The sequence below is a fragment of the Psammomys obesus genome, unplaced genomic scaffold (genome assembly GCF_907164565.1).
Source record: "Psammomys obesus unplaced genomic scaffold, mPsaObe1.curated_primary_1811, whole genome shotgun sequence".
Classification (NCBI taxonomy): domain Eukaryota; kingdom Metazoa; phylum Chordata; class Mammalia; order Rodentia; family Muridae; genus Psammomys; species Psammomys obesus.
In genome coordinates, this window is record NW_026585587.1 from 5659102 (window position 1) to 5684439 (window position 25338).

The following is a 25338-nucleotide window of genomic DNA, read 5'->3' on the forward strand; positions in this document are numbered from 1 at the left end:
ATCATATACGACACTCTCACCGGTAACTGTTTGTGGAAACCACTGGGGTGTTTTGAGAAGTCAACCTATTAGATACACTCTAAAATGTAGTTTTGAAACGATGGTGTTATTCTGAGGAGGAGTCAACTGGAAAACGGTCTGATGGCACAAAATGGGGCTTAGAAACTGACTTTGGGTCCCTAACTGCTTCCCTTGTGTGTCACCCCCACTCTTCAGGCTGACAGGTTCAAGCGCCCTTTGCTTGGACATTGGGTCTCCAGACTGGAAAAGGTGGAGGCTGGAGGAGGCGCAGGCTTAGTGATGTCCACAGAGGGAGGGGGTCTCCTGTGGGGGAAAGGGAGAGAAAGAAGCAGGAAAGACAGAGGGAGGGAAGGAGGACAGAGGAAGGGAAGCTTCTATGTGAGGGAAAGAGGGAGGGAGAAAGGGAGGAGGAGGAGAGGAGGAGGGAAGGAGGGAGGGAGAGGAGAAGGATGGCAGAGTTTGGCCTGGCTCAGTACCATCCTGTGCTCTGGACTCACCCCACAGCTCCTGCATCATCTGTCTGTGGTTCTGAGTTTTTCCACCTGTTGGAGGAGTTGTGCTGTGATCCTGGCTCCTGCTCTGTACTTTTTTTTTTCTTTTTTTTTTTTTTTTTTTTTGTAATTTTACATGGTGCTTGCGGGCATCAAGCATTTTCGGGTGTTCTGACACTGGCAGCATGCTTTGGATGAGCCCTGTTGCTAAGAAACAAATCCCAGATGTATCTTTAAACACTGCTCTAGAAAAGCACATTCCTCCTCACTCAACTCCACGGTGGCGTCTCTTCTTGGGTCCTGTTTAGTTTACGCGAACAGCTGCTTGCCAAAGGCCGCATTTTGAACCTCAGTGAAAATCCAACGAATGCTCCGTTTACTGACCGGAACTGCTTTCAGAGCATGAAGCAGTAGCTTGGGGCAGAGAGGACGATACCGTAGCAGCCACAGCCACTGGCAACCACCTAGCAGGGACTTGCGATGGAGGGCCTCCAAGAAGGAGGAGTGAGCACTGAGGCCAGTCCAGCCGAAGTGCAGCCGTGCTGGGTAGACTCTCTGAAAGACGGGTGAGCCAGGGCTCTGTCTTGCCGGTAGCTTCTCACGTTTCTAAGACGCCCAACCTCATCGTAACTACTTGCCAAGCAGTTTCATGCTCAGTTTGATTTAGGCCATATTCACTCACACCCTCAGTCCCCACTCTGTTCCTGCTTTGGCTACATCAGCACCTTCCACGGTGGAAACTTTGCCAGACTGCCCAAGGGATTCTGACGTACCTGAGGTCAAAGGTCTGCAGTATAGGATGACCCATCAGCTGTATCCCTCCAAATTAACTAAGCATGTGCTTCAAGCCGAGAAGAGCAACAAACTCAGAGACACAGACCAAATGATGACCTCTTCTCCACTGGACCAGCCCCACCATCCTACTGATTCACACAGCATCGGGCCCCGTGGAGCTAGACCAAGGAAACTGACATGACCTTACCACAGTGAAATTTCATGGGCAATAATCACATTTAATCTGTGTGCAAACTACTATTCTAGGACTATCTAGGTAACGACTGGGTTAACGCTCTTCCCGAGAGTCCAAAGAAATAGGTACTGTTAGCACCATTTTGCAGATCAAGAAACTGAGGCACAAGCAGAAATAGTGTAATGCCTGAAACTCTCAGCCTTCTAGCTTAAGGCAAACTTTGCAACCCAGAGGCAGGAAAAATTACTAAAGTAGAAAAACTTAAAAAGAAATGAAATGCAAAAGAAGTGGGTCACTTGGCCAAGGTCACTTGGCTATGGTGTGGTAGAGGGCAATGGATGTTCTTTTGGCTAAGAAGAAAATATCCATAAAAAGATCATCAGGATTTGAGGAAGGACACACATAATTGTTTGCATGCAACATGCCCCACCTCAGTGAGCTGGGATCCTGACGGATGGCCATCAATACGCCTTCACTGGGAACCAGCTAAGGATGCTCCCTAGCAGATTCCTCTGTAGCAACTGGGTGGTTTTGTTTCTGCTTCTTGCTTCTCAGAAAATGGACCAGCTGGCCTTCTTCCCCAAGGCGTTTCACACCTTCCAGTTCCGGCTCCTCCCCACAACTGGCCATCAGAGGGGACAGCAGGCAGCAGGACTCTGTGCAGGGCGATGCTTCCCTCATTCAGTAGGCTCCTCTCTCTCCTGGCCGCCCACCAGTCCCAGCCAAGCTGCCAGCTATGGGTGCTCTGAAACCTTCTCAATTCAATGTGTGTTGCAGGGAGAGGCTAGAGCTTCGAGGCAGGCAATGTTCTCGTTCCCGCTTCCACCCTGGATGGGGTGGTGAGCCACATCCCTGCCGCTGTCCCTCCCAAATTGCTCTGGGCTATTTTAGGGCACATACAAAATGCCTGAGAAGTCCCCCCTGGCAGGCCCTCAACAAGTCGATGCCAGCGTTGACAGTTGGACAGGTGGGTAACCAGGAAAAGAAGCCACCTCTCCCAGAGCCTAGAGTGTGACCAGAGCACCCCAGAAATAAGCCTTCTCCAGGCTTCACTCACTGTTATGGAGGCACAACTCCTACCTTGATACCTCTCATTCATCTTTTTTTTTCCCACTTAAAAAACAAAAACTCAACAAATCACATATCACCAGCAGCTGCCAGCTGTCTGGGCCATCTGCACAGGGGATAGCGGTATGCCTTTCCCACAGGTGTGAAGGGCAAAGCCATGTGTCACAGGACTGGGGTGATACACGTTTCTAATGTGTACAGGCTTCCCAATACACCCTTGTCCTAAGCACACATAGAACAATGGCACATGTGCTCACACCTGCACACATCTGGCACATTCGAAATGACCTCATGCTTGGCCAGACACGATAATCTCACGCCTCCTCTTCTGGGGGGGAGGGTGTCCTTTTTGTGTTTCTGGCACTACAAAAATAATAACAGTCAACACAATGACTTTCTAGTAATTCATAATTCCTTGTGAGTCACAGTTCTGAATGATTCAAACCCCTTGGCAGTGCCCAGGTGCTCAATTAGGCAGCACGGAGCCAAATCCTGACCTGCTCTCTTGAAAGCCCTGGTGGGGACTGCTACCACGCACTCTCTCAGTTCTTGTGGCCTTTCAAATCCTTTCTTCTTTGTCCCTCTCCTCCCTCCGCCTCTCTGTATAGTCCACTCCCTAGGACACAGTTTCTCTGAGTCAGCAGTGATGGCCAGCACTACTGGTGAGAGATGATGCCGCTTAGTGCCATCGGTACAGCTAGAATTCCTACAGCAAAAGCCTCAGACTGGCAGCCCCACCAGGCTGGCTACCCATCCAGAATGGCAATTAAGGAACAATGCAAGCAAACAAACAGAGAAGAGGAGATTTATCCAATATGGCCACACTGAGAAGAAGGACAGAAAAAAGGGATCCAGTGACCTGAAATCTATCTTTGGAGTTTAAATAGAGGAAGAGTTGACACAAGAGGCAGGAAGACGCATAAATAAGCAGCCCTGGCCAAGCTGTGGCCCTGCCATCAGCCTGGTGAAGTCCTCCAGGGTAGTCCAAAGACATCCCTCAATACTGGTTCTCAGGAGACACTGCTGCTGCCCTGGGGTACAGCCTCAGCCCTGTAAATAACACCCTGGTATGAGCTAGGGGCCTATCCCAGGAGGCTTTGCTCTTCCTGGAATCTTCCTGCGGTTAAGACACGATATCTCTGAGCCTTTAGCCTTGAAGAGTGATGCGACCAGGTAGGTGGCCAGGCACTCACTGAGTGATTACCATGGCTACGATGGTCAAGCAGGACCCTGAACCACAGCATAGGAGACGCAAAAAACGAAGGCTCCGCTCCGCTCTCAGTTACTCTGTGGGACAATGTGAGGACTCAATGCTTTTTAGCACAGGCAACTTCAGATTTCCTCTTTCACTGGGACCATCTACCTCTTTGACAAACTTGGTTTTCCTTAACCGGTGGCATTCCAGCTGAGAAACTCTTAGTGCTTCCTTGTTTAAGAGCTCAGGTTTTCCCTAGTCTTCATTTGCAAGCCTTCCATACTTTCGCAAGACAGTGCGCTCCAAAGGAACTCTAGGCAAGCACGGTCAAAGAGAAAAAGAGCCCTCACTCCTTGGGTGGCTCCAAGCTGCCTAGTCCCCAAACGCTTTTTGAAACCTAGTAGTTTGGGGAGAGGCTGAGGCCAGGTTTGTTCTGACTTAGACAGGTCAAGTAGCCAGCAAAAAGCCTGAGAACTTTCATCTTATTTTTCTAACCTGACTAAGTTCAGAGATATCAGTGGTGTTTATGGACACCCAGGACCCTGCTGTGGCATGGATTCTTGGAATGTATTTGTAGCATTTGAGGGAAACAGTCATGGGGCGGCTGCCAAATTCACCACCTACTTTTCCCCAAACACTGCATTTCAACCTCATCCTTCAATGTGCAAAACTCCCCACAAAAAATCATGTTTATGGAAATTATATCACCATGGCAACTGTAAAGGTCTCACAAGTATTTTTAAAATAGCAAATTAACAAAAAACCCACTTAAAAAATCTAAAATCTGTTCCTTTATGGGTATTAACGAACACAGGGATTCGAACAAAACACACAATGTGTTTCATGGCAAAAAGTCAGTAAAAAAGGGCTCTTGACTCCAGATTAATTGGGAGCAGAGGGCTGTCTCCATGAAAGCAAAGTTCAGCTTTTCTAATAAGAGGTTAGACTTTGCATTTATTCTGGAAAATGACACCAAAGTCTTCTGGTGCAGAGATTTAAAAAATGTGGCTAAGAGACTCAAATTGCTGAAATACTCATTTCTTACTTTCTATTTTCATATTACTGATATTATTGCCTTCCCCACTCTGCAAGACTATTCCATTTTTAACTCATAGGTTTTTAGCAGTTGCATAAGCCTCCGCCACTGTGATTTAGCCTGGCTGAATCTCTATTATAAAACCTGTTCATCTCAGAAGTCTGCACACAAATCACACGGGAAGGGGGGAGAGAGAGAGAGAGAAAAGCCAGATTCACAAGAACTCAGTCAGAACCTCTTTGCTTTTTAAGTATGCGATTGATGTGGCTAGCAAATGGGGATGCTTTTAAATAGAAGATGCACTAATTTTTGGCGTCTTTTGTAAGATTTAAAACACAATAGGCGTGTTATGATGACTCGGCTCATAACAAGGGATCCCTGCGAGTGAGAACAATGCAAACACTGGAGGCTTTTTCTGTGTGCGAGGGGAGGAAAAATCAAACCTTGCAACCGAAGGTTTCGAGCTCCATAGGAGGGGAACGGGTCAAGGGTCAGGCAAGCAAAATGGCGGTGCCGTGAGGCCTTGCTCCCGGCCTCGGCCTCGCCTATCACCAGAAAAGTAAAGAGCAGCCCCTGTGCAGCATCGGCACCCCACGGGCAGATGTCGCCCCTTCCAAAATGAGGCCAAGGAAAGGATGGGCACTCCCAGGGAGATCAAGAACCCTGAATCCTGTTGCTGGGGGTGCTCAAGTCAGGAGCGGGTGGCACAGGGCTCTCAGAGCGAGGCAGCCAGGATCCAGGACTGCCCCGGGAGGAGCTTGGCTGGGGAGTTCTATCTGCACCTTCTAAAGTGGCCGTCCCTCCCAGAGTCAGTGTCTCCCCAGCCCACCTGGGGCCGTGGCAGCGTCTCCTGAGCACTAGGAGCCATCTGGAAGATGGACACCCACGCTCCTCGGACAACAGCTGCTCAGGCTTCAGGCCGGCTGTTCCTGCAGCTTCCAGGAGGAAGAAAGTAAAACCCACTTCTTCATGAGAAGGAGAGGGAGGGAGAGTGCAGCGTGAGCCAGGGATGGCAGCACAGGGCTCTGTGGTCCAGTTGGGCCATGTGAGAAGCAAACTCTATGCTGGAGAAGCTTGGAGCAAAAAGTACAGGTTTGCATGCCTAGGCCCAGCCACTGGGTTGGAGGATGGAATTGCAGGCTAGAAGCCATGGCTATAGCTAGACAGCCAGAGGGAATAAAAGAGCTTGTGCTAGTTTGAATAGGAATGCGCCCCCCCCACTCATGTGTGTGTGTGTGTGTGTGTGTGTGTGTGTGTGTGTGTGTGTGTGTATGTATGCTTGGCCCTAGGGATTGGCACTATTAGGTGTGGCCTTGTTGGAGTAAGTGTGTCACTGTGGAGGTGGGCTTTGAGGTCTTACAAGCACAAGTCTGGCCAATGTGCTTCAGTCTCCTTCTGCTGCCTGCGGGTCAAGATGTGGAACTCTCGGCTCCTTCTCCAGCACCACGTCTGCCTGCGTGCCGCCATGTTTCCTGCCATGATGATAATGGACTCTAAGTCTGAACTGTAAGCCAGCCCTAATTAAATGCTTTCCTTCTAAGAGTTGATGTGGTCATGGTGTCTCTTCACAGCAACAAAGACACAAAGCCCAAACCCCAAGCTCTCTCCTCTTCTCCTCCACCTTGCCAGAACCTTCCTTGGAGGACATGGGGCCAAGGAGTGGTGTGATACAGGCCCCAGAGGTCAACCTTCAGGTATGGAGCAGATCATAAGAGGGTAGAAATAGATGAGGGAACAGAGAAGGCACTGGGAGCCCATTTCCCAGTCTCCCCATTTCTGTGAGGGTAGAACCTGTCATGCATTCAGAACTAGGGGTGGGGGTGAGCTCCCACAGGGCTGGCACAGAGCTAGGTATCCCCGACCCTGATTTTATTTCGTTAACTATCTCATCACAAACAAGAAAGCAGGACTAATAACAACCCCTACCTCAAATGGGTACAAAGTGGGGTCAGGCAGGAGCAGTGGGCACCATCATGGCAGGGTACATTACTGCAGAGTTGGAACAGGAATCCAGGAATCCAGGCCTCAGCCCAAAGGCACGTTGCCCAGGTCATCACGCCAGCAGGACTGGCTGTAATTCTATTTGGGGCTCTGCCCTGGCCACATACTGGAGGAGGCAGAAGGTTCAAAAAGACCAGACTAACTCACATGATTCATCAGAACATCCTGAGTTAGGGCAGCAAGCAGACCAGACAACCTGGAAGAGTGAATTCCTGCCTCCAATACACACTGGGTTCTTGCTTTGCTGGGAGCATTTCCCTTCACAGGTGGGGGCAGTCCCCAGAAGCCCCATAAGAACTGAAATGAAGAACTGGAAACAACCCATGGGAGATGGGCCATCCACCCCTCGTTTCCCTGAGTCTTCCTCTCCATATGACCTCCGTCCTGTCTTAGGGTAGACTTGGCTCTTGGGCCTGAGCTGAAATCACCACAGAGCTCTAGAACAGCCTGCTGCATGAACCACATGAAAATAAAGTACACAGTGGCCCAGGCAACCGTAGGCCTAGTGAGTCAGCATTACTACACGACAAGCCCATGGCTTGCTCTATCCCCTTACCCTTCAGCCCAAGTCAGTCTCCAAGCTCTACAGCCCCTCAGAACCGATTAGCCTCAGTCCAGCCATGGGCAGCAGACCCAGCACCCCACAGGCTGCTGGCCAGGCCAAACCTTTGAACTCAGAGCATGAGGCTGCCGCCTTTTTGTAGAAGAATCCAGAAGCCTAGCAATGTGGTCCTAAGATGGTCATGTTTACTCTTTCTCTTCTGAGTCAGGCCACAGGATGATTCCTGAACTCATTCCTCGTGGGTTCAAGCCACATTGCCCTTCTAAGCAGTCAAGGCCAAGGCTTGCGATGCCTGGGCTTGGCCTGCTACGGGCATTGAGTACTGACTTGAGCTGGTTTCTCTGAGACCCATGAATGATTCCTGGACTCCAAATAAGATGGAGAATAACCAAGAAAAGAAAGACATCCCAGCGATGTTGTGCCACTGGCATCTGGTTCATTTCTGGGTGAGGCATTCAGATTCCTGATTGGTCCCAAAGGACCTGTTAGGCTACCAAGGCAAATCTGGCCTTATACACAGCTTTGCATAATGGGAAACTTGCCAAAGTGACCATTAGCCCTTGCTAATGGTCAGAGAGGCATCTCAGACTCCCAAACAGTGGAACTCTGAGCTTCGTGTGCCCTTTTAATTGTAGGCCCCCAGGGAAATCTCCTTTGGGGACCTGGGCAAATGTCACCTGTGTCATGCCACAGGCATGCTAGGAAAGAAGGGGACAGTATTTAGAATTCAGGTGCAATTCGTGTGAACCACATGGCTATATCTAGCCTTTGGTTATGTACCTTTTGAAACTCAGTTTTAAAATAGCTTCAAACTGGCAGAAAAAAATATTCAAGGATTTTCCAGAGAGCCCCCAGTCTACTCTGTATTTGCCTGTTCTCTCTCTCCTTTCTTTGTCCTTCTTCTCCTTTCCTCATTCTTTCTTTTTTTTCTTGGTGGGGGCTATCTCAAGAACTGAGGATGAAGTTCAGCCACTGACCTTGCCGCCTCCACCTTCTGAGTGCTGACATTACAAGCTTGTGCCATCATAATGATTTTAGGTGGAGCTAAGGATCTAACCCAAGGATTGGAGCTGGCTAGGCAAGTATTCTACCAACTAAGCTGCATTCCCAGCCTATTTTTCTTTAACTGCTTGGAATAGGTTGCTGACTTCATGGCCCTGTATGCCTTCATACATTGAAACACACTGATATGTGTTTTCAAAGAACAGAGGTATTCTGTTAAATATTTATGGCACAACTATCAAACTTAGGATGCTTAATATCAATAGACTGTTTTATCAAGTCTACTACCCATGGCCCCATTTTTGTCATTTTCTCAGGGTTCATAGTGGTATCCTTTTCTTCTTCAGCACAGGATCTAGTCCAAGGTTACACTTGCCTATCACTGTAGACACCAGGCTAGTGTCAGCACAAAATCCAGCCCAAGGCTACACTTGCCTGTTACTGCATAGATCAAGCTAGCCTCAGCAGAGGATCTAGGCCAAGGCTGCTCCTGCATATCACTGTGTAGACCACGCTAGCCTCAAGCTTGCTTGCTGGGATGATACATGTGTGCCACCTAACTTGGCTGTCGCCATGTCTTTAAGTTTCTCTAGTACTTTCATGAAAATGTTCGTGAGTCAGTTTGAATTTGCCTGATGTTTTCTTGTGAATAAATTCAGTTTACTCAAAACTGGTGTTCCTCAGGAGCTCACATCAGGAGGCACAGACGCCTGCTTGTACCTTACTTAGTGGCGTTAATCTTTAAGCTTTAGTTATCTTTCACATACCATAAAACTGATCTGTTTAATAATTCAGCAGCTTTTAGTATACCCACAGGGTTGGGCAACCATCACCACTCTCATTTTTGGAACAATGGGGACGTTGCTTCACCCCCATGCTCATTAGTGGTCACTCCCCTTTTCCCACGAGCCCAGCACCATTCCCTACCATCTGTTTCCCAGGCTTTATTAAGGTTGATCAGCTCAGGGTTGGAAAGATAGCTCAGTGGTTAAGAACACTGAAGACTCTTCTAAAAGACTCAGGTGTTCTTCCCAGCACCCGTGTGACAGCTCACAATATCTGCAGCTTTATTTCAGGGAAGCCAGAGTCCTCCCTGGCCTCTGCAGGCACCAGGCACTCCCATGGAACACAGATACGCATGCAGGTCAAGTACTCAGACACGTGTTGTAGTAGTAGCAATTTTAAAGAAGATCGATCGACTCCTCCGCTTCCTGAATGTTTATCAGTGGTTAGAAATACAGCTTCAAAGGACAGGGTTGAAGATGGGTAGTGGCCTTCCGGTGAGTCCCCCGCAGAGCCTTAGCTCTGCGTTCTTCTTTTGATAGTCCAATGTCCCACCCCAATCCCTCTCATCCTCACCCTGCTCAGCCTTGAGGCTGCAAACCTACACTCTCTTGAACAAAGGCATACTAGGTTCAAAGATCAAGGACCCTGTTTTCATCAGCTTTCCACTACTATAACCAAATATCTGAGAAAATGAACTTAAAGGAGAGGAAGGTTATTTTGGCTCGTGCTTTCAGAGGCTCGTGCCCCTGGTTGTTTGGCTCTGCCTGTTGCTCTTAGGTCTGTGGCAGGGGAGGCAGCACACAGGGGTGGGAGCCTGAGGGGGAAAGGCTACTCACCTCTTGGCAGCCAGGAAGCAAAGAGGCAGGAAGTGGTTGGGATCACAGCATCGCCTTCAAGGGTTTGTATTAACTTCCTTCAGCTAAGTCTTACATCTTAAAGATTCCACCACCTCCTAAAAATATCACACGTTGGGGACCAAGCCTCTGACCTTTGAGGAACACTTATTCCAAACGATAGCAGGCCTCCTCCACCCACCATACAGTCAAAATGTATATGTATCTCAAACACCCATGGCAGCAGAAAGCGCCACAGGAGGTAGGGTTAGTAGAGCTCATTCCCACACTCAAGGACACGACTTCACAGGAGAGGATTAACCTGGTCACAAAAGTACCAGAGTTTAGACAGCGAACAGCTTGCTCTAGTGGGTTGACGAAGGAGAAGCTGACCTCACTAGAGAGGTGAAGTCACCGTCCAGAGGAAGCTGTTTGAGATGGGATTTGGAGCTGTGCAATGGCCAGACAGTAAGGCAGAGGCAGAAAACCGATGGGGCTCATTAGGCCTTTGAGATCCAACATGGATCATGAACTTAGTTCAGTGAATAATGGGGAGCTACTGAGAATTTCAGAGTGGAAGACGCAGTGATCAGAGCAGAGACTTGGGCAGGTATGTGCTTCAACTGCAACACAGGATTTCTACTGCAACAGTAAGGTCACAGCACAGACACACCAACATGCTGAAATGCTGTTGGTTCTCCCTCCCACAGCTTGGCCTCGTGGTGTCACACACTCTGCGTCACGAGGCCATCCATCTGCCCGGGACCAAGGGCAGGGTCAGAGAGAGTAGTTCACCTGCCATGTTCGTGCCTTGTGTTCAACGTGCGCCAGTGGTACTGTGTCCTTCTGCCCCTGTTGAGAAGGGTCCCAAGTAGGAAAATGCTCCTTTTAAAAAGAAACCACTCCAGCAGACTTCCAGACAGTGGCCCTTAGCCTCTAAGGTGTGGTGCTAATGGAGCTTCCCTCTCCAAGATGGGGACTCATGTCCATGCCTGTCTCTGAGACAGCAAGACACAGGGCCCTTACCATTGCAAGCGCATCTGGATGGAGAACATCTTGGCACACAAAGCTTCCAAACTTTTCAACAAGAGACTTGTGTGGCATCGTGTAGTAACGTACGTAAGAATTTGGGTTGATACACTAAATATAGCAACTACGACTGTGTATAGTGAATGGAGCTATGGAGACATGATAGGAGGGTGCTAGCAACTTGGGTTTAGGCATCCTCTGTTGGTCCAATGGCTGTGTAGCTATCCACTGTGCTTATACGCATACATTCCCTCAATTTAACATATATTTAGTGACCCTCCTGGGCAACCCAAGCAGGAAGGCCAGGAGGCCCAGGTGATGGATGGTGAGAGGGGGATGAGAACTGGGGAGAGAGGAAGGCCCCTTTCTCATCTATAAATGGAAGAGGTTGGGAGGCCTTCTAGTTCCAATTGTCCCAGAAAAGTTGGACTGGGCTTGGACTGTGGAAGTTTCAGGAATGTTCTCCACTCAAACCAAACTCATCTTTGCTTCAAGATCAAACTTCTTAGTCAAGAAAACCAATAGAGTACTCAGCTCAAGAGAGGACTCTGGCCATGGCCCCCATTCATTCATGTTTGAGGACCACCCTGGTCTTGTGTCTTCTTAGCCTTTTCAAGAAAAGCTGCTTCTTTTGATATTTCATAAGACAAATGTATAATAATCCTATGTTCAGTCTCGAATTAGGAAAATATTCTCTCCATCCTACTTGAAGAAAAGCCTTCTATCCAGGCCAGTGACACCAGCATTCAGCTCTCATCGGGATGCTCCCATGCCAAAGATACACCAAACCACAACTGATAGATAGCTTCAAGATACCAAACTGGACTTAGAAGGCTGGGGGTTTTAGGCACAAAGGGGAAATTTCCAATTTCCATAGCAAAATGACTATAGGCGAAGCCTCAAAGGTAGGGGTGTGTGAGTGCGTGTGTGTGTGTGTGTGTGTGTGTGTGTGTGTATACATATGTACACCCCCCCGCCCCCCGATTCACCACTTTACTGTTTTCATGGCCTCTTCACAAATTGCAAAGTCAGCCTCGGGACACACTCCCTGGATATGGGAGTGTCACACAGATGCCTTCGTCTTGGTGTGTTGAGCTAAAACTTGGAGACCATAGGCTCTTCCTGACATGTTGGTGTGGGCAGTCTGGTCAGGTACCGCTATACTTTGCATCTTGCTCTAAAAGTCCAAGTGTTGAAAGTGTGGCCCTCACCATGACACCATTATAGGCACTGTGAACCTTTAGCCTATTGAGAGGCTCTGACCTCACTGGGGGCATGCCCTTGAGGGGACAGGGAGACTCTATTCCCCCCCCCTCGTAGTTTTTCTCTCCAGGTGAGAACTTGGCTCTACCACATTTTCCTGCCGTGATGTGCTGTTTCGTGTCAGTCCCAAAGCACGCACTGACAGCTCCAAAACAGCCAGCCAAAATAAACCTTTTATCTTTGTAAACTGAACATCTCAGGCACACTGTTACCATGGCGGAAAGCTGACTAGTGTGAGTGCCCAGAAGGGATGCCCAGGTCTTGGCTCTGTAAGACTCATGAGAAGAAAAGGCTGAGCAGGTACAATTGCCAGTTACACACTCTGTCTAGTTCTGGCGTCAGTCTGAGAAAGACCCCTTCAATGACCTTGGGAACAAAGGTGATGCTTCCTCATTAAATCAATAATGGTATTTCTAACCATTGAGTCTATCTCTCTCTTCCTTTCTTTGTTTTTGGTTAACAAAGCATAATGATCTTGTGCAGAGGCCAGCTCAGAGAGGCTAAGAGAGCTGCACAGGTCCCTGTCACCCAGGGACCACAGGAAGGATCATACTCAGGTCTGAAGCCTTCTGGGTCTCATCATGTCCATGATGCTTTGCGGCAACATGAATCTGACAGAAAACAGGAAACACAGTGTCCAGCACCTTCCCTGACATTCTACTGAACTTGTTGCATCTTTCCCTTTCCTTCCATTTCTCTTTCCTCCTTTCCTCCTTTTGTTTGTTTTTTTTTTCTTTTCTTTGCTTACTTGAAATGGGGGTCTCACTATGCAGCCCAGACTGACCTCAAACTCATGATCCTCCTGTCTCTGTGTCCCACATACTGGGATCGCAAGCACTGGCGACCACACCAGGCTCTCTGTTGCTCATTTTCCACGTCTCCAGGATTCCCAGGAAAAGCATCGTATCAGTAGGTTGCAGCCCCTCAGTGCGCACAGCCCTCATTGTGTATCTCTTGTCCTTTCTTCTTGGGGAGGCCATTAGCTTCTGGGTGCTGGGACCCATCTACTGTGTCTTTGGATTCTAGCTCCAAAGAGCAGAGCTGTCACACAGTAGGTACACGGCACAGGTCTGCTAAGGCGGTCACAGATCAGCTCCTTTGCGTGGCGGGTTGCCTACTCGTCACTGAAATGCCCCCAGCGCGGTATCTACCCTTGGCTGCAGTTAGTTTCCAAGTCAGAGCTCGGAAGAAACGCGAGCGCAGCTTGCACAGCCACGTGACATTCTGCAGGTGTAAAACACACGCTGGATTTTGTCAGGTTTTGAAAACTTTTGCACACTAAAAGAAACACCAAAGTCTCACTGATAATTTAGTGTTGGTTATGTATTGAAATAATAATGTCCGTGTGTGTGTGTGTGTGTGTGTGTGTGTGTGTGTGTGTATACATACATATATGTGTGTGTGTACTTATGCATATATCTACACACACATCTAAAGTGAAATATAATGTTGCGATTAGTTTTCACCAGTTTTTAAACCTTTCATAATTTAGGTACCAGAAATCGTTGAAGTCCTATAAAATACTTATATGACCCGTATAATGTTCCGCTGAAAAATTCTGACCTAGGGTTGTATAAGTCATAACAAGACTTAAAATTTTGCTGACTACTTTGGGAGCTATTTGAGGGGGTTTTGTTTGGCTTAGTTGTTTGTTTGTTTTGATAGTTGGAAAACAAAAGTGAAGTGACCTAACTTAGTCATGTTTTAAAACGATTGATCTACCTGATACATTAAGAACAGACTGTAAGAGACACCAAGTGACATACAGTGAAGGCAAAAAGGCCATCTGAGAAGCCATCACAATGCTGGAGAGGTGGCTCGGTGGTTAAGAGCACTGGCTGCCCTTCCAGAGGACCCAGGTTTGATTCCCTGCATCCACTTAGTGGCTCAAAAACATCTGTAATTCCAATCATGGGGTTCCAACCCCCTCTTCTGGCTTCTGCAAGCACTGCATGCACGGTACACAGACATACATGCAGGCCAAACACCCACACACATAAAATGAAGGAAAAAATTTTGAAGCCTACCTGGGCTACAGAGTGAGACCCTATCGCAAAATCCAACAGGTCAAAGAGATGATGGTTCAGTGGGAGAACACACACACACACACACACACACACACACACACACACACAAAGCATTACATAATTTGGAGAAAAATAGAAGTTTAGGCTACAGAGCGATGAGGAGTTGTCAGGTATTGGACAGAGTCTGAAAGCAGGAACAGGGGTTCTTCCCAGGTATGGTGTGTGAGTGATGATAAGTCAAGGGTGAGTCCTGGCTTCCAGCCTGAGACTTTCACTAGGACCGAGTAAAGTAAAAGAAAAGCAAGTCTGTGGGAAGAGCAGGCGTTTGCTGCTGGAAAAGCCAAGTCAGGAGGCCTTGTGGTTTGGGAGGGAGGTGCTGTGCTGGATAGGAGAGTCTAGAGTTTGAGACCGGGTCTGATCTAGGGATCTGAGCTTGGGAGTCATCATCCTGAAGCTGTGATTTAAACCCGAGGCAGCAAGTGTAGGCAGAAGAAGAAGAAGATCAAAGTCAAGATCAAGGCCCTGGGGAACTCCCACGTCTAGAGGCTGCAGAAAGGAGCAAAGGAAATGAAGGAACCACCGGGGGTAAGGATAATGAAGCCAGATGAAGAAAGCATTTCAAGGAGAAGGGAACAAGCAGAGTCCAATGCCAACCGGTCCGGGAAGGAGAGGCAGAGGACTGGCCCCTGGATCTAGCAACCTGGAGGTGTGAAAATGGTGACAATGCTAGGTGGGTGACAGAGGCAAAAACGTTAGGAAAGAGAAAACGCAGTGGAGACCACGATTCCACACAAGCACAGTTTCAGAGAGTTTTGCTATAAAAGAGTACAGAACTATAAAGTGGTCCCAGGCAGACACATCATCAAGATACTGTCTTTGAAAGATGAGACACAATTTCTGCGTGTATATACGCTGCTGGGATGAACCAGAAGACAGAAAAAAAATGATGATGCAAATTCTGCGTTTTCCTAATCTCCAAAGAGCATGTGTACAGTGCTATTTCCTGTTTTCTCACTTTCAGATGTCATTTATTGACTTTCTGCTATGAAACATCAAAATCAGCTCGGTATATTGTCTTAGTCAGGGTTTCTATTACTGCAATGAAACACCATGACTGAAAAAGCAAATTGAGGAGGAAAGGGTTTATTCATCTAATACTTCCAGATCATAGTCCATCACCAGAGGAAGCCAGGACAGGGACTCAAGCAGTGCAGGAAGCTGGAGGCAGGAGCTGCTGAAGAGGCCATGGAGGGGTGCTGCTTACTGGCTTGCTCCTCATGGCTTTCTCAGCCTGCTTTCTGATAGAACCCAGGGGCTCCAGCCCAGGGACAGCACCACCCACCATGGACTAGGCCCTCCCCCACTGATCAATAATTGAGAAAATATCTTATAGCTGGCTCTCACGGAGGCATTTTCTCTGATGACTCTAGCTTGTGTCAAGTCGACGCACAAAACCAGCCAGTACATACTGACCCTCATCTCCCTTTCCTCGTGTTCCGACTTCATCCCACCATGGCACCATTGCTTTCTTGTCCCAACATGCTACTAAGGCAGTTTATCTATGGTCACCCTGGTACCTCTATTCACCTATCAACTATAAGAGCATCTCTTCACACACACCCCCACCTCATGGGATCAGGGTTCTAATCCCTACCTGCGAGTCAGCTTTGGTGCATGTCTCAGGACAATCACAGTGAAAACTAACAACAAAATCTCAGCCATCCCAACTTAGGTCTCCCATGACGTGTCATGCCCTGCTTCCGATGTGCTAGGATTCAGGCTCTGTTACTGAGAGAGCACAGAACCTCACCGCACGTCTTACAGGATCTGTTCACTTCCGCTCACACACAGTTGGACAGAGCAAACCACGTGCTGGATGTCAGTGGGCAGAGGAAGAAGCCGCCAGGTAAAAGTGAGGAACCTTCTCTCGGGAAGGACGAAGAATTGAGAACAATGATTTAGTCACACAGACCTCTCCTCCTCCTGTGTTGTCCGGCTTCTCTGGGCTGCTTTTCACTTTGTAAAGGGGGCAAGTCTTATACACATTTCCTCTCGTGTATAAGTGTATCTAGTTCAAGTGCTCTACAGTTTTGGTTGAGTTTACAAAGTGAGAGCCACAAGGCAGCATTTACATCATTATAACTAAGCAAATGCCCCCACTCTAGATCCAAAGAGCCCATATTCTGTACCAAGGACACAAAACACACAGGCTTAGCAGATCCGTTCTCACGTTCTATTACTTGTATCACTCACAATTGGACCGCACTTTAGATGGCCTCATATTTGAACTATGGCACTCATGAAACTGTGTTTGGTTTGTTCTCATGGAGTTTCTGACTGCCTTTTTTTTTTCTTGTTGATAGAAGAAACATGTTTTATATGACACATCCCTGGAACTGACATCAAAATGGTTTCCCAGCCATTGTTTGAAATCTTTTCCTTCTTTCTGAAGTCACATGACTTCTGAACTAACTGGGCAGATGTTTTCACACTTGGATCTTAATGTTTCCACATAGCCTTTTATTTACTACAGTTACCATGGGCCTTTTCTTTTTTCTTTTTCTCTTCCTTCCTTCCTCTTTTTTAAAATTTATTTATTTTTTCATAAATTACAGTTTATTCACTTTGTATCCCAGCTGTAGCCCCCTCCCTCAGCCCCTCCCAATCCCACTCTCCCTCCTTCATCTCCTCCCATGCCCCTCTCCAAGTCCACTGATAGGGGAGCTGCCATGGGCTACATCTGTGTAGAGGTTCTAGGTTATCTCCATTCATGGTCCTTGGTTGGAGTATCAGTCTCAGAAAAGACCCCTAAGCCCAGATTTCTTAGTTCTGTTGCTCTCCTTGTGGAGCTCCTGTCCCCTCCAGGTCTTTCTATCTCTCCCTTCTTTCATAAGATTCCCTGCTTTATTTGTAATAGCCAGAATCTGGAAACAACCCAGATGTCCCTCAACTGAGGAATGGATACAGAAATCATGGTACATTTACACAATGGAAAACTACTCATCAATTAAAAAGAAGGAAAATCATAAAATTTGCAGGCAAATGGTGGGAACTTGAAAAGATCATCCTGAGTGAGGTATCCCAGAAGAAGAAAGACACACATGGTTTATACTTACTTATAAGTGGATATTAGACATCTAATATAGGATAAACATAGTACAATCTGTACACCTAAAGAAGCTAAGCAAGAATGAAGACCCTGGATAAGATGGCTAGTCCTCACTCAGAAAGGCAAACAGAATGGACATTGGAAGAGGGAGAAAACAGGGACTAGTACAGGAGCCTACCACAAAGGGTCTCTGAAAGACTGCCCAGCAGAGTATCAAAGCAGATGCTGAGACTCATAGCCAAACTTTGGGCAGAGTTCAGGGAATCTTCCTTCTTCTTTTTATATAGAGTCTTATTTTCTAGTGTGATTTAGGCTTAAATTTGGAATTCCCCTGCACCAGCCTCCTGAGTTCGGGGATCCCAGGTATAAGCCACTACACTAAGCCACTAATTACCTCAGTTTCTCTTGTTTACATTATCTTTTCCCATTAAAATCTTTGACTTTTTTGTGTGTTTTCCTGTAATAGTTTCTACTGTGTGGAATGTCCTGGTTTCATGTCACCTTCAGAGACCCCTTTAAAGGGGCCCTCTGTCCTCTCCTACTCTAATGAAGACTGGCTGTCTTCCCGGCTGCTGAATAATTTCATCTCTTGGTTGCTTTTCCTGACTGGCCTAAGTAGTGCTTTGAACCAGCTGGATGGGGTTCTTTTTCCTGCCCTGGCCACTGGCAGTTTTTATCCTCACCCTTCCCAACCCCCAGTATTTAGCAGCCCACAGCCACAGGTAGCATCTTTCTACTAGAATTCTCATGCAGGCCTCCAGTACCAGGATCATCTGCCCTGCAGGTTTTGCATCCCTTGTATGGGCTTAGGGATTTGGGATTCATCACTTGGCAGTGTTATAGTTTTGCTGTTGTTGTTTTAGACCTAGGAAGTTGGATTATTTAACCCTTAACACCAGCCAGTTTTAGAGCTCCCAACTCAGGGCCCAGGATCCTTGGCCCCAACGACTTTTAGAATTCAAGCCAGGTGGTGACTGCAAATGCCTTTAATCTCAGCACTTAGGAGGCAGAGGCAGGCAAATCTATGAGTTAGTTCTAGGCCAGCCTGCTCCACAGACTGAGTTCCAGGAGAGCCAAGCTACACAAAGAACCCCTGTCTCAAAAAACTAAAAACAAGAGAAAGACTTTACAGCTCTCTGAATCTCTTAGGCAGCCAGGCTGCAATTGCTCTTCTCTGCCTCTTGTAGTCTTTTATCCTTCCTTAGTCTCAGCTCACTGCCTTCCCTTGCCATCTTTCTGCCTTGGCTGCCTTCTTCTGGTGCCCTAGCCAGATGCTCTCAAATTGTTCAGCTGCTTCTTCACTGCCAAGCAGCCAGCTTCCTTTTCGTTAAAACCAATTGTGATCTTAAGAAACTTTTAGCAGTACTTAACGCTAGCCCAGTGCCCAAGAGAGAGGTGGGTCCCCCTCCTCTGTCTCAGTAGGACCCATTATTTTCTGGAGCTCATATGATCTTTCATGTACTCCCTTACTCTGCTGAAGAAGCATCTTCAAGTAACTCCCTTAAGAGATCTGAATAGGAGATAAACTCCCCCTCATTCTTGAAACCTCGGGCCTATTTTCCTTATGTGTTATATAAAAGGGCTGGACCAGGTGGTCTCCGATGCCTCCTCCAGGAGTATAATGCTGTCAGTGCGTGTTCATTTATAGCACCTGAGTTCAAGGAGAAAGGTTTAAACAGTTGCTGCTCTCCAAGAACTTGCGATTTTTTTAGATGAATACATATAAATTCTCAAACCAGTAACAGAAAGGCATCAGTACAAAAGACACAGCAAGGTGGGGGCTGACTGGTCACCAATTTGAGCCTCGGACTAAAGGAAAGAGCTATGAGCTGCACCTTCCTGGGGCATTCCTGTGGAAGCCAGGCCTCCGTAGTGTCAGAGTATAAGCAGTGAGCTACAGGAGGGGTGAATGTTTATGCCACAGTCAGTAGATTAACGGCCAATATCAGGACTGATGGAGCAGTCAGTGGTCAGTAGACAAGGCCTCCTCGCCACCTGCTCTGTCTCTCTGACCCACCAACATTTAGATCTCATCAAATCACAGCAGCTCGTAATTTTTAAATATGGAAGCACAATGATGACTTGTTTGTCATCAACTGACAAGTTTCCAGACCATTTCAGGGCACAATACAGTAACTTTCATTACATCTAGTAATGTGTGTGTGTGTGTGTGTGTGTGTGTGTGTGTATGATTTTCATATATGTACGTATATACCTATACAGAGACTTCCTTCTTGAAACATGAAGGACCTGGAAATCACGTTTATTAACAGGTTATCTGAATTAGAATGAAGATGATGTCCCTCCTCACCACCACATCACCATTTAACAAAAAGGTTTTTCAGCCTGGACATGCAGCTCAGTGGTAGAGCACTTGTTTAGCATGGACTCGGGACCTGGATACCACAAAAAAAAAAAAAATCCCCAACACCACAAAAAAAAAAAAAAAAAAAAAATCAATGAAAGTTTTCACTGAGACAATGGGAAATGATTATAATCTTTCCTTCCCAGGGCAAATCTTATTCTCCACGGAACACCAACATGGATGGAGAGAGGTCTGGAGGTAGTTTAGGACTGTGGCCTCTGCAAGGCAAGTCCCACAGACTGATGGGCTTGAGATACCAGTAACACGGGGTGGTAGGTAGTTTTCATTCAGCCAATGCTGGCTGCCCTCTTTGTTGCAAAAGAAGGACATAACTTGTAAGAAAGGAAACTTCCAGAAGCAAGATGGCATCTTTGTGTCAGTCTGAGCAGTTTCTAAAGAGTGGGTGCTGTAGGGAGGGGCGTGTGGGCCATGGATGAATTTTCCAACTGCCTCTCGGGAAAGCAGCCTATGACATCCCTACCCTACCCCGGGGAGAATTAACTACTGCTAAAACTCTCTGTCCCTGCTGGCCTCCTCAAGGTTTGTGCTCATTCTCCAGCACAGGCATTGGTCTTGGCTGCTTGATTCATCCTTGCCTCCCCAGTGCCTAGCATATGCTGGTGCCTGTGCTGGCTCAGTGGATACATAGATGGATTAGAAGATGCTGCATTTCATGAAAGAGCAGAAGAAAAAGTCTGAGTAGTCAGTTGTCTCTGGAGCCTTGAGCAAGCCAGGAGGATTAGCAGCTGTAGACCTGAGCCAAGAGGAGGACTTCCAGGAGCTGAGGCCATCCAAAGTACTCCCCGGCCAGGGCAGTGGAGATAGCAGATAGCAGGGGGCGGGGTGGGGGGACGCTTTCAAGGTCTGGAGTCTGTTGAGGACACCACTGCAGGTACAGAGGGAAGCAGAAAGATGAGGAGCACTCAGAAGCAGAGCTGCCACTGTGCCAGGTACCCCACCCAGAAATGAGGCAAAGCATTGTGGATAAAGCAGTGTGGCAGAGGACAAGCAGGAATAAGCCCAGCACATGGAAGTCTAAGGCAGATTGCTTCGAGTTTGTGGCCAACCTGGATTGCCTAGCTAGTACCAGGACAGCCAAGAATACATGCAAAGACCTTATCTGAAAAAGAAAAAAGAAGTATGGAAGAGAGAGCGCATGCTCAGGACACACCACACGGACCCATTTCTAGCATGTTTTCTGTGGTTAGCCTGGGGCTTTGACCTCTCACATCTCATCCACCCAGTCTCCTAGAGGACCAGCCATCTCAGACTTACAGATGAGAAGCCCTACCTACCAAGGGCCCAAGAAATCCCATTACTTGTGGATAGGTGCCAAGGCCTGCACACCCAGAAAACTATGTAATAGCAACTGAGGTAAGAATGGGGGGAAAAAAAAAAGCCTGTGTTAACTTGCTGAAAATGCACATTTCCACATCTCACATTTCCATAGTCCTTGTGTAGTTTATTTCTTTTTATCCAAGTTTCTTAGAAAGGTGTGTGTGTGTAAGTAAAAACCCCACAGGAGTCTGACCTACAGATGGAACTGTGAAGGGGAGAAAGCCAGATCCCTGGGGTGAGGTTTTACAGGTGAGTGGAATGGATGCCATCATAGCAGCAGGACTTAGGGGAGAAAGCTGTCTCGTGCCCTGCACGGAGAGGGACTTGCACTGGCCAGCCATGAGTGTGTGGGCCCTGCTGCCTCCTCAGGCTGGCTTCCCACAGCTCTGCTCCTCTCCTGCAGTGCCTCAGTGCAGCCCTGCCCACCTGATTCCACAGCATTTGTTTCTCAGAAGCCTATGTTAGGATGTTGCTTTAGGAAAAAATTCTATCAACACGCACCTTGCCTTATCCTCAGGGAGACGGGCAGGTAGGTGGTCTGGCTTTACTCCAGCAGGCGGACGTTTTGGGCACATGGAAATTAACACCAGCTCGCCTCAGGGCAGCAGCTAACATTTGAAGTTGGCCTGATGACTTGAAACGTGGGGGCAGGCCGCTAAAGGGGGAAGCCCAGTTGAAGTTTCTGACTTTCTGCTCAGCCTGGAACTCCTGGCCAGGGCAACCCTCAGGGACTTGGGAGTCCAGGCAAAACCAACAGTTCCGGCTGAGTGGGCGTGGCCTTCAAAATCACCACGGAGGAAGTCCCCACTGAGCCCGACAGGAGCAAGGCCATGAGAAAGGCCAGAGGGAGACAGAAGGCCACTTCTAGCTGACCTCTGCTTTTGGGAACTTTGAGCAGCTGGCAGGAGCAGGCTCTCTGGAGAACACACAGGATGCCTACTTCTCCAGCCCTGCAAGCTGCAGGGGAGGATGCCTTCTTGGTGTGCCGGGTCTACCTGTGAGTGATCAAGTTGGAGGTGGGGGAGGGGAGCACAGGCAGAGATTGGGGGCTGGAGAGAGGTCAGGAAAGCTCTCATTCTCTGCCTCTCTTCACCCTTAGGCACTATTTTGGGACAGCAATGCCACTAGGGTGTGTCCAGGGGTCTGGAGCCTTCAGGCTCATTGGGGCATACTCTGTTCTTACGGGTTATTTCTGGTCACATGCGGTCCAAATCCACAGGCGTGCAAAGTGAATAATACAATCACCACCACCCCTTCCTTCGTTGTACAGAAATGCGGGCACCGGGAAAAGAGACTCTGGCTACAGAGCTGTCAGCCCTACAGGCTCTGCCCCGCGGAAGCATGACGTCTCCTAAACTGTGTCTCCTAAAACTGTGTGGGCCCCCCTTCCCCCAGCACAACTGACTTCTCTGGCTCCCTGGAACCACTGCCACGAGTTCCTCCTGCTCTGCTTCCTCTCTTCCTGGAGTAATGGGATCCCAGAAAGATGCGCCCGATAGGGAAAAACAGCCAGGATTCCATTGGACGGTAGGCTAGCCTGGAGCCAGGGAGCCGTTGGCTGCCTGCTTGGGGCTCCAAGATTCTCTGTCAAGTTTGTAGCTCTTCTCTACCTGACCACCTCGCTTGCGGGTCGGAGACCCTAAAGCGATACTTCTCCTCCAGGACGCCCACTCCACGGGCTTCAGCTACCTGCCAGATACCAACCGTGGGATCACAGCCTGAGGCTGGTGGGCACACCCACAGCTCCCAGCCAGTGTCCAGTCCCTCCCCTGCCCCCACTCTCCATCAGGCAGCCCAGGTCACAGGGGCCTCAGGGGGTCAAAGGAGTCACAAGGGTCGTCGCTCCCCTCACCCACCCACCCCTCGCCCCCCCCCCCCCCCCCCCCCCCCGCCCCGCACTTCTTACCCAATCCCGGCACGAAAGTGTTGAGGAAGAGACAGATGACAGCCACCGGGAAGGGCATGTAGGGGATGGCGGCCCGCAGGGGTCCCTTCTTCTCTCGAACCTGCACGACCACCCCAGTGGACGGCCCCCTGGGATCTACTGCTGTCGCCGCTGCCGCCCCCGCCGCCGTCTCAGCGTCTTTGTGCAAAGGCTCCATGGCTGGACGCACTCTCCAGGAACCCGGCGGCCGCCCAGAGCACGACGGCAGGCGACGGCCGGCTGCGAGCTCCGGGCCGCGGGCTCCGTGCCCTGCTCAGGAGGCCAGTGCGCTCCGGGAGCTGCAAGGCTGGCGGAGAAGCCCGCCCTCCCGCGCTCCACGCCCCCACCCCCGGGCGGAGGGCGGGAGGGGCAGCGTGACACTCCGTGACAGCGTTCTCTCGCCCCTCCCCTCCGGGCCCCTTCCCCGCCCCCTCCACACCTCTCCGCAACGACTTCGGCTCACCAGCGGTGGAGACCCGGGCTGGGGGAGAAAGTGCAGCGAGAGCGCAAGGAAGCTGGTGGTCCAGGTGCCTGGAGGGATGGACGCGCACGCTCGCCTCGCCTTCCCAGCGCAGGTGAACTGAGAACCTCATCCAAGGTCCCCGAGGGCTGGTCGCACACTAGGCTGATCCAGCTGGAAAAGGCTCAAGGTGGAATCTCTCTTGTGGAGTGTGCATTTAAGGCTAGGGAGACGGGGGCTACGGATGCGTGGAGCCCGAAACCTAGAAACACTCTGCGTTTCAAGTCACGGAGAAAAAGCAGCGTGTTTCAAGTCATAGATATTGATAGGACTGGAAACGTGAAATGTAGCTTACAGCTTTATAAACCCAGGCATGTCTGCGAGAGATGTTCCCTTCACGCGCCCACACACACACACACACACACACACACACTCAGAGAGGGAGGGGAGAGACTGTCTCACGTACAGGTTCACACACAGAGACGCGAAGAATGGAAAGGAATGCTCCGGCTTGAGAGAGCGGCTAGTGGGAGCCAGGCCCTGACACCCGTGCAACCGGCCATCTGGGCCACTTATGACTACCTGGTGGGTAAAATGCAGCGCGACCACAGCGCCCCCTGGTGTTGACAATGCATCAGTGGGAACAAGAGAAAGGTCTTGCGCAAGAGTCCAAGCCAGTTCAGACTTCTCATTATGATCGTCCATCGACCCCTTGAACAACCTCCCCTAGCTGGGCATGGTGCTTCAAGGTCTAAAATCCCAGCCCTTGAGAGGTGGAGGCAGTAGGCTCTCTTCCTATCGAGTTCAAGACCAGCCTGAGAAAGACCACACTTCCAAACAGATAACTATCTTCGAGTCTACTAGGTAAACAGCAGGATTGTAGTCATTGCAACGATAGTACCACAGAGCCAGTGGCAAAATGGCGGCTGGGATGTGCTGAAGGTGTCAAAGGTGCTGTGACTGGGGCCTTCCAATGCAGCCAGCTGTAGGGGAGCTGTCAGTCAAGGTGTCTCCCAGAAAGTGACACACATCAAGATTTAATGACTAAAGGAATCCACTTGCAGGTGTGTTTTTATGTTCTTCATTTTTCACAGCATCCTCTGTTGGGCAGCATCCTAAACTCTTAACCACATTCAATGCGTGCCTTAACTCTGCAAGGCGTTACCTATCACCCTGTTATGTAGGTGAATCAGTTAAAGCACAGAGAGAGAGCTTAAGTAACTGCAGTCATCCACGTGAATGCAGGTGATCCCAATCCAGAAACTAACCTCCATTCTATGAACAGTCCTTCACAGAAAACCTGGACCTGTTACGGGTTCCCTCTGTCATTATTAGTCCCGAGGAGAAGGAATCCAGAGAGCAAAATACATTTCCATTGCCTCAATTTCCTCTGGCTGTCTCTCTCCCACCCAGGCAGAGCCAGTGTGGGCGCCAATGCAGGGGAAGCCCAGGGAAGCAGAGAGAACCCAAACAGGCAGGAAGGCTGGGCCTGGGGCCGCTAAGGTGGGCAGGAAGCTGGCTAATGCTGAAGAGCAGAGGAACTGGGACTTCATTCTATCGTCTGGGAATCACTGACATTTTAAGTGGGCATAGGACATCATGAGGGTTCTATCTATTCCTACTGTGCAACAAGTGACCCTCAAACTGAGCAGCGTGACGTGGCCGTTCTTTGTTCTTTGTTTTTGTTATTACATTATCATACTCTACAGTGAGAGCATAACACGCGCAGTTTCTTTTTTCCCTCCACTGTGTCCAAGTCTGTAGCTGGGAAGCTCAAACGGCTGGAACTGCTGGGGCCACAACACTGAGTTCTAAAAACATTCTCAGGTCAGTGGCTTCAGGAGGAGAGCTCGCAAGC

General features: G+C 48.9%; 1 protein-coding gene across 1 annotated transcript in view; it reads right to left on the bottom strand.

The window, feature by feature from the left end:
- The window catches only part of Stum (stum, mechanosensory transduction mediator homolog), a 45156-nt gene extending 21838 nt beyond the window's left edge, over positions 1 to 23318 (bottom strand). The window contains exon 1 of the mRNA XM_055609123.1: positions 23003 to 23318. Coding sequence (XP_055465098.1) covers positions 23003 to 23198 — 196 coding nt within the window. The 5' untranslated portion in view covers positions 23199 to 23318. The remainder of the gene's footprint in view (positions 1 to 23002) is intronic.
- Between the last annotated feature and the right edge of the window lie 2020 nt (positions 23319 to 25338).